Source organism: Musca domestica, unplaced genomic scaffold (assembly GCF_030504385.1).
Source record: "Musca domestica strain aabys unplaced genomic scaffold, Musca_domestica.polishedcontigs.V.1.1 61, whole genome shotgun sequence".
Taxonomy (NCBI): Eukaryota; Metazoa; Arthropoda; class Insecta; order Diptera; family Muscidae; genus Musca; species Musca domestica.
Genome location: NW_026712367.1, coordinates 4,779,523 through 4,789,354, shown reverse-complemented (window position 1 = coordinate 4,789,354; position 9,832 = coordinate 4,779,523). Strand labels below are relative to the sequence as shown.

At 31.8% G+C, this 9,832-nt stretch overlaps 1 protein-coding gene across 2 annotated transcripts in view; it reads right to left on the bottom strand.

The window, feature by feature from the left end:
• Nucleotides 1–9,832, bottom strand: part of LOC101891900 (galactosylgalactosylxylosylprotein 3-beta-glucuronosyltransferase P) — a 139,085-nt gene that overhangs the window by 8,094 nt on the left and 121,159 nt on the right. Inside the window, exon 5 of one of the 2 annotated variants that reach the window (XM_059129480.1) lies at nt 5,152–5,994. The exons of the other annotated variant lie outside the window; for it this stretch is intronic. Within the exon in view, the coding sequence (XP_058985463.1) occupies nt 5,152–5,994 (843 nt within the window). The remainder of the gene's footprint in view (nt 1–5,151; nt 5,995–9,832) is intronic. 2 annotated transcript variants of the gene reach the window in all.

The window sequence follows — 9,832 nt, the reverse complement described above, 5'->3', positions numbered from 1 at the left end:
TGACTTCCGAAGTCATCTCCCACACAGAAGATGACTTTCGGAGTCATCTCCCACACAGAAGATGACTTTCGGAGTCATTTCCTATAAAAAGTATGACTTTCGGAGCCATTTCCTATAAAAAGTATGACTTTAGGAGTCATCTTCTAACTTTCGGAGTAATTTCCTATACAGAAGATGGCTTTCGGAGTCATATCATATACATCAGATGGCTTTCGGAGTCATCTCCTATACAAAAGATGATTTTCGGAGTCATCTCCTATACCTCAAATGACTTTCGGAGTTATTTACTGCACAGTAGATAACTTTCGGAGTAACATTCCACTCAGCAGGTGTCTTTCGGAGTCATTTACTTCCCATTATCTGAATTTCGGAGTCATCTCCCATCCAGCAAACATTTTTCGGAGTCATCTACTACCCAGAAAAATATTTTCAGATTAATCTCTGAAGATTTCATGTTTTTCGGAGTAATTGACTATAGTATACGTCACTTTCGGAGTCAGATACTTTTAAAAATTTTCGGAGTTCTTTTCTATTCATCATAAGCTTTTCGGATTCTATTTCCCTTTTTCAAAATTTCCAAAAAAAAAAAGACTTCTGCCTACCATCCACTCTCCCTTTCCAATTCTTGACCTGGTATAGGTCATTTTCGGAGTCAGATACTATTCAAAACTTCACTTTCGAAGCGCCTTTTCTATTCATCAAAAGCTTTTCGGATTCTATTTCCCTTTTTCAAAATTTCCAAAAAACAAAAAGACTTCTGCCTACCATCCCCTCTCCCATTACGATTCTTGACCTGGTATAGGTCACTTTCGGAGTCAGATACTATTCAGAACATCACTTTCGAAGTCCTTTTCTATTCAGTGAAAGGCTTTCGGATTAGTTTTTCTCTTTTAAATTTTCTAATAAAAGAATCTTCTGCCTACTCTCCCCTGCCGATTCTTGACCTGGAAACCCCAAAATCCAAACAAGTGGCCCCGTCACACTGGGACGAGACCTCAACTCTGGGGGGTTTCAAATGACATGGATCTTAGCTGAGCTAGAGCTACGCAATTTTCTAATTAAATGCATGCAAAAATTATTTATTTCCATATTTGAGTAGTTCGGTTGGGTGTTTGCCGTTGTTGTTATTTTTGTTATCATGTAAATGAACAACAAAAACATCAACAACTACAACATGCATTGCAATCCGAATTGAAAAGGCAAAAATATAAATAAATAAAAATGGAAATAAAAATAAATGCATTGAGAAAAAAAGTGCAATCTGACACCATTGACAATAGACCGGGGATGGGTGGATGGTTGGATGGACAGCTTGGGCCTGGCCTGGTGTGGTGCCTCTGATTTGTATGCTGAGGATGATGTTGATGCTACCGATGATGATGATGATTTCGGTTGCAAATGACAAATGATGACCTGGTTGGAGAGAAAAATAATAAAAAAAATCATGACACGGTTGATAGATCCACCGTTGTTGTATTTTTCCGGTCTTGTTGTTGTTGTTCGAGTGAATTTATTGTAATTTTTGCGTGTTTTATTCTGTGTTACTATTGTTGTTGGCTCTTGTTTGTCTCAGATGTCTGCTGCTGGTGATGAGGCCAAGTGGATAAACGAAATGACAAAACAAAAAATATTACAAGGATGAATTAAATTGACATGAAATGGGTCAATAATTGCATTGAAGGTCTCTGCAAATGAGACGGGCAATGAGATGATAATAATGGCAAACAGAGAGAGAGAGCAGCAGAGGGAGAGATATGGTTGGACGAAGCGGGAGTGAGAGATATGGGTTATTCAAAAGGGCAAAGCTGCTATCTGGTGTTTCCATGGTATTTTCTTGCAATGAAAATGATTAAGAATGTGTTATAATCTATAAAGATTTTCCATGAAACTGTTATACTGTATAACAGTTTACCATCAAAGTGTTATACTCTACAGAAAATATTTTTCAAAAGTAAATTTGGAAAAATAAAACTGTTAAAGTGTTGTACTGTCACAAAAACTGTTATACGCTTTAACAAATTCCTGAAAACTATTATACTCAATTTATATGATACCAGATATAGCATCAAAAGTGTAATAATGATTTATCTGTTGTAAAATTCTAACAGAAACTGTTATACTCGAGAGCTGGAAATACAGAAAATGCCTTTAAAACTGTTATAATGCTAGAAAAACTGTTATACGCCTTATCTAATGCCTATAAAACTGTTATACTCGAAGGAAAATTATGCAAAAAGGATCTCCAAAACTGTTATACTCATTATGAAATGTTTGTGAAACTGTTATACTCGAAAGAAAATGTTACCCAGTGCCAATTGAATTGTTGTAATGCTAGAAAAACTGTTATACGCCGTATTTAATGTCTATAAAACTGTTATACTCGATTGAAAATGATCCAAAAAAGAACTTCAAAACTGTTATACTCATTAAGAAATGTTTGTGAAACTGCAAAAAAAAACTCCAAAAGTTTTATAGCGTACAATAAACTGTTATACTCATTGTGAAATAATTGTGAAACTGTTATACTCGAGAGAAAATGTTGCCGAATGCCAACTGAATTTTTATAACGCTAGAAAACCTGTTATACGCCTTATTTAATGTATATAAAACTGTTATACTCGATGGAAAGTTGTGCAAAACGGAACTTAAAATGTGTTTAGGGTTCACAAATCTGTTATAATCATTATGAGAAACTGTTATACTACATTAAAAATATTACCCAACGCAAATTAAATTGTTATAATGCTAGAAAAACTGTTATACGCCTTATTTAATGTCTATAAAACTGTTATACTCGATGGAAAATTGTGAAAAAAGAACTCCAAAAGTGTTATAGCGTACAATAAACTGTTATACTCATTATGAAATGTTTGTGGAACTGTTAAACTCGAGAGAAAATGTTGCCGAATGACAATTGAATTGTTATAATGCTGAACAACTGTTATACGCCTTATTTAATGTCTTTAAAACTGTTATACACCATGCAAAATTATGCAAAACGGAACTACAAAAGTGTTAAAGCGTACAATTAACTGTTATACTCGTTATGAAATGTTTGTGAAACTTTTATACTCGAAAGAAAATATTGCCGAATGCCAATTGAATTGTTATAATGCTAGAAAAACTGTTATACGCCTTATTTAATGCCTATAAAACTGTTATACTCAATAGAAAATGATGCAAAACGGAAATTAAAACATGTTTTGGGGTACAAAAAACTGTTATACTCATTATGAAATATTTGTGAAACTTTTATACTCGAAAGAAAATATTGCCGAATGCCAATTGAATTGTTATAATACTAGAAAAACTGTTATACGGCAATTTCGTGAAACAGTTATACTACATTGAAAATATTACCCAATGCCAATTGACTTGTTTTAATGCTAGCAAAACTGTTATACGCCTTATTTAATGTGTCTAAAACTGTTATACTCGGTGGGAAATGATGCAAAAAAGTACTTAAAATGTGTTTTAGGGTATACAAAACTGTTATACTAATGAGAAGTTTTGTGAAACTGTTATACTCGAAAGAAAATTTTACCCAATGTCAATTGAATTGTTATAATGCTAGACAAACTGTTATACGCCTTATTAAATGAATTTCAACCTGTTATACTCGATGGAAAATGATGAAAAGAGCGACTTCAAAAGTATTATATCGTACAATAAAATGTTATACTCATTATGTAATGTTTGAGAAACTGTTATACTGCATTGAAAATATTACCCAAAGTCAATTGAATTGTTATAACGCTAGAAAAACTGTTATACGCCTTATTTAATGTCTATAAAACTGTTATACTCAATGGAAAATGATGCAAAAGGGACTTCAAGAGAGTTAAAGCATACAATAAACTGTTATACTCATCATGACATGTTTGTGAAACTGTTATACTCGAAAGAAAATGTTACCCAATGCCAATTGAATCGTTATGATGCTAGAAAAACTGTTATACGCCTTATTTAATGTCTATAAAACTATTATACTCGATGGAAAATGATGCAAAAAGTATCTCCAAAAGTGTTATAGCGTACAATAAACTGTTATACTCATTTTAAAATGCTTGTGAAGCTGTTATACTACAGTGAAAATGTTATAATGCTAGGATAACTTTTATACGTCTTATTTAATGTCAATAAAATTGTTATAACGCTAGAAAAACTTTTATACGCCGTATTTAATGTCTATAAAACTGTTATACTCGATGAAAACTGATGCAAAAAGGAACTTCAAAAGGGTTATAGCGCACAATAAACTGTTATACTAATTATGAAACTGTTATACTCGAGAGAAAATGTTACCAAATGCCAATTGAATTGTTGTAATGCTAGAAAAACTGTTATACGCCGTATTTAATGTCTATAAAACTGTTATACTCGATAGAAAATTATGCAAAAAGGAGCTACAAGAGTGATATAGCATACAATAAACTGTTATACTCAATATGAAATGTTTGTGAAACTGTTATACTACATTAAAAATGCTACCGAATGCCAATTGAATTGTTTTAATGCTAGAAAAAACTGTTATACGTCTTATCTAATGCCTATAAAACTGTTATACTCAACAACAACGAACGTAAAAAAGAACTTAAAATGTGTTTTAAGGTACATAAGACTGTTATACTCATTATGAAATGTTTATGAAACTGTTATACTACATTAAAAATGTTACCAAATGCCAATTGAATTGTTATAATACTAGGAAAACTGTTATACGCCTTATTAAATGCCTATAAAACTGTTATACTCAATGGAAAATGATGCAAAACGGAATTCCAAAAGTTTAAAGCGTACAATAAACTGTTATACTCATTATGAGAACTTTTGTGAAACTGTTATGCTCGAAAGAAAATTGTGCCGAATGCCATTTTTCCTCATTAAATCTTGCTTCCAATGCCAATTGAGCTCTGATACCGTTATTTTACTATTATTCATAACCTGTATGGAGCCAATTATCATGTGCGAGATATTAAAAACAAACAATAAATTAATGGAAATTTCAACATGCCGTTAATATGATATGGAAGTAATGACACTCACACACACATATACACAAATACATATGAACATATAGGTACACTTATATATGTATAATTATGGGGGAGGACACCAAAAGGATTCAAATATATATATAAGTATATTTACTGTATCTACTTTGGCCATTAATGATTGTGAAGATGCTCTGTAGTTGTTGTTGTTATAATATTTGTTGTTATTTATGTTTTTGTTGTGGTCTTGATGTGTTCGGACTGCTGCTGCTGCTGCTGCCGACAATGAGGGCGACGACAATGATGATGATGCTGATGAAGAGGAGGTGGAGGAGGACTTGACACTGGCTGCGGCAGCAGGTATTGTAGTGGTAGTAGTTGTTGTTGTAGAGGTCGAGGAGGTGGTCGATGTTGTTGTAGTTGTTGAAGACGTCGAGGAGGACGACGACGATGACGACGATGTTGAAGTAGATGAAGTTAATAAAGTGTTATTTAAATCCACAACAGTTGCTGAGGCAATTGAAGCAGCAGCAGATGCAGATGCAGGGGCTCCATTGGCCTTGGCCATAGCTGGGTATGAGGATGACGATGATTGCATTTTCTGGCTGGCAATACGCATTGCAGCTGACAATGATGAGGTGGATGATGTGGTTAATGATGATGCTGATGATGTTGCCGAGCTCTGGGGGGACTTGGCCGCCCTCGATGAGGACAGCAGGGACATGGGTGACCATAGGAACAGATTCATTTTCTTGAATAATTTTGTTGTTCGATTTGGCAGGGTAAAGAACGATAGAGGCAATGATGATGTTTGCTGTTGTTGTTGCTGATGAGATGACATGAGTGTTAAAGCAGATTTGCTGTTTTTGTTGCTATTATTGCTATTTAATGACAATGTGGCAGAGGCGGAGTTTAAAGAGGATGATGATGCAGGAATATAACTACCACCGTATCCATTTATGATGCCCCCACCATTGATGGCTATTGATTTGTCTTTATGCTGCAATGCACCCCGCAATACCATTACCCAGCGTACGAGGGGTGGGATGATAACGAGGGCAATAAATTTAATGTGATTTTTTTTTTTTGGTTTTCATTGCACCGGGGGAGAAGAGTCATTAAAAAAAAAACACAAAGAGAGAAAGAGAAAGAAAATAAGAATGGGAAAATTTATGGTGAGAGAACTCTTTGGAAAAATACAATCAAATTTGTTGGTGTCGGTGTTGCTACAATTGGTGGTGTTGCTGTTGTTGTTATTGTTGTAAACGAAAAGAAAACAAAAGACAAATTGCAAAATTGAACAATCCACAATAACAATACAATACAATACGATATATGGGTATAAATAATTCAATACAAATATAATAGTTGTTGTTATTGTTGGCAAATTCATAGAGTCTCTGAAAAAGTCCGGCTGATATGGAAAGTGAACTAAGTCCAAAAGTTTTGAATTTTTTTTTCAAAAAAAAAAAAATAAAAAAATAAATAAAAAAATAATAATAAATAAATAAATAAAAAATAAAAAAATACAAAAATGAATTTTTTTCAAAAAAAAAAAAAAATAAATAAATAAATGAATAAATAAATACATAAAAAAATACAAAAAAAAAAAAAAAATAAAAAAAGCAATAAATAAATAAAATTTGATATCGGAACAAAATGTTAAATTTGATTTTAAGAAAATGTAGTCCTGAAGGTACTGTACAAAAATATTTATTTTTATATAAAAAATATTTTTTTGTCACATTCTTTGTTTTATAAAAAAATACAATTTTTTTTAGAAAAAAATACTGTTTTGTGTTAAATTTTCCAAACAATAAATATAGTACCAAGACTCTGTGACTTTTCAACAGAAGATAAAATGTGAAAATATTTTCTATTAAACAAATTAAAATCTATATATAAAAAAAAAAGATTTAAATTTTGATTTCGGAACAAAATTTAATATTAGACTTCAGGAAAATTGAAGTCCTGGAGGTACTGTACAAAATATTTTTTATATAAAATTTATTTTTTGTTACATTTTATAAAAAAATCCATTTTTTTTTTGGAAAAAATAATGTTTTGGATTAAATTTTCCAATAAAAAAAATACAGTACCAAGACTCTGTGATTTTTCAACCGAAGATACAGTACCTGGAAAATATAAAAATATTTTCTATTAAGCAAATTAAAAAATATCAATCGAAAAAAATGATTTCAATTTTGATTTCGGAAAAAAATGTAAAATTTGATTTCAGGAAAAAATTGGTCCTGGGGGTACTGTACAAAAATATTTTTTTTATAAAAATAAATTTTTTGTTACATTGTTTGTTTTATAAAAAATCCATTTTTAAATGGAAAAAATACAGTTGTGAGTTAAATTTTCCAAAGAAAAAATACAGTACCAAAACTCTTTGATTTTTCAACCGAAGATACAGTACCTGTAAAATGTGAAAATATTTTCTATTAAACAAATTAAAAAGTTTCAATCGAAAAGAAAATGATTTCAATTTTGATATCGGAACAAAATGCAAAATTTGATTTCAGGAAAAATGTAGTCCTGAAGGTACTGTACAAAATATTTTTGTATATAAAAATTATTTTTTTGTTACATTTTCTAAAAAATCCAATTTTTTATGGAAAAAAATACTGTTTTGGGTTAAATTTTCCAATGAAAAAATACAGTACCAAGACACTGCGATTTTTCAACCGATGTGAAAATATTTTTCAAAATCAATGTGAAAATATTTTCTATTAAAGAAATTAAAAAATATCAATCGAAAAAAAAAAATGATTTCAATTTTGATTTCGGAACAAAGTGCAAAATTTGATTTCTGGAAAAATGTAGTCCTGCAGGTACTGTACAAATATATTTTTTATATAAAAATTATTTTTTGTCACATTCTTTTTTTTATAAAAAATCCAATTTTTTTGTGAAAAAAATACTGTTTTGGATTAAATTTTCCAAAGAAAAAATACAGTACCAAGACACTGTGGTTTTTCAACCGAAGATACAGTACCTGTAAACTGTGAAAATATTTTCTATTTAAACAAATTAAAAAATATCAATCGAAAAAAATGATTTAATTTTTGATATCGGAAAAATATGTAAAATTTGATTTCAGGAAAAATGTAGTTCTGGAGGTACTGTACAAAATATTCATTTTTATATAAACATCAATTTTTGTCACATTCTTTGTTTTATAAAAAAAATTCAATTTTTATGGAAAAAATACAGTTTTGGATTAAATTTTCCAAACAATAAATACAGTACCAAGACTCTGTGATTTTTCAACAGAAGATACAGTACCTGTAAAATGTGAAAATATTTTCTTTTAAACAAATTAAAAAATATCAATCGAAAAAAAATTATTTGATATCGGAAAAATGCAAAATTTGATTTCTGGAAAAATGCAGTTCTGTGAAGGTCCACGTCTTCGTATAGCTCCCATATAACGGCACCACCCGATATTCCGTATTTTGCTATTTTAAGCAACAATATTCACCGGAATTGTTTCAAATTTGGTATTTGAAGTTCGTAATGGATACTACAGCCTGTGACAGAAAATTGTCTGGACATGCCCACGTCTTCGTATTGTCCCCATATAACGTTACCTCCATATATTCGGTATTTTTATGATTTAAGCGACATTATTCACCGGAATTGTTTCAAATTTGGTATTTGAAATTCGTAATGGGTACTTCAGCCTATGACAGAAAATTGTTGGTGCGGGTCACGTCTTCGCATAGCTCCCATATAATGGTATTTTTGGTATTTTCATGATTTTAGCTACATTATTCACCGAATTTTTTTTAAGTTCGCATTTGAATATTGGACCCTAATATAACGGTTACATTCGGTATTTTTAAGATTTTGACAGAATTTTTAACGGATTTTATTTTTTAGAAAATTGCGAAATTCGTTGCAAATGGTGGAGGGTATTCAAAGTTCGCCCCGGCCGAACTTACAGTTTTTTAAATTTTTTTTCTCCCGAAGAAAATACAGTCCCTTTTGGATTCCACCATTTTCCCCCACATTCAAGGACTTATATCACTTTCCCGAGTAACGAAAAATCGCTCTACACCTTTTCCATGAATTTGTGAATAGGTTGAATTGTCATTTGCCGTGTAGCTGAGTTGTCGTCTCTCTGTAGCCGTGTGTGTGTGTTTGTGTGTCTCTCTGTTGGTAGTTGTGTGTGTGTGTGTGCAGGGAATATCTGTAGTTTTCTACATTTATTTCATAGACACTTGAACATACTGCCATTGATGCTGATTCTGCTGCTATGGCTGTAACTTGGAATACAAATGAAGCTGTAGAGATTTTGACAATACCTCCGGTAGATACTTCAGAACATGGATGGCAGTATGGATGGATGGATGGATAGATGAATGGATGGCTGGCTGGCTGCCTGGTTGGGTGACTATTGGATATCTTGTGGGGTATAAGAGTTCGAATGGACGTGGAGAATGTGAAAATGATGATTGGATTTTTTGTTAGGGTGGGACGAGGTAAAAGAGGCTAAAGACACAAATGGCTGGGTGGGTGGCTAGGTTGCTTGCATTTCCATTGCCTTTTCTTGGCTCTCCTGTCTGAATGCCTAGTTTGCCTCTGGCTGTTCATTGAAAACTGTTTGTCAATTTGTCTCTCTATCTCTCCATGTGGGTGTGTGTGTCTGTGTGTGTTCGTAGTTAATTTAAATATCATCATACTTTTAGTCACAAAAAAATATAATTTAATAAAAAAAAAAACGAAGAAAATACTTTTCTCTGTGGTTTCCAAAAAGATCTACAGCTTTTCTTCGTTGCTTACTATTGTAGCCTGGAATACTAGAAATCTCTCTAGAAGATGGTGAGTGT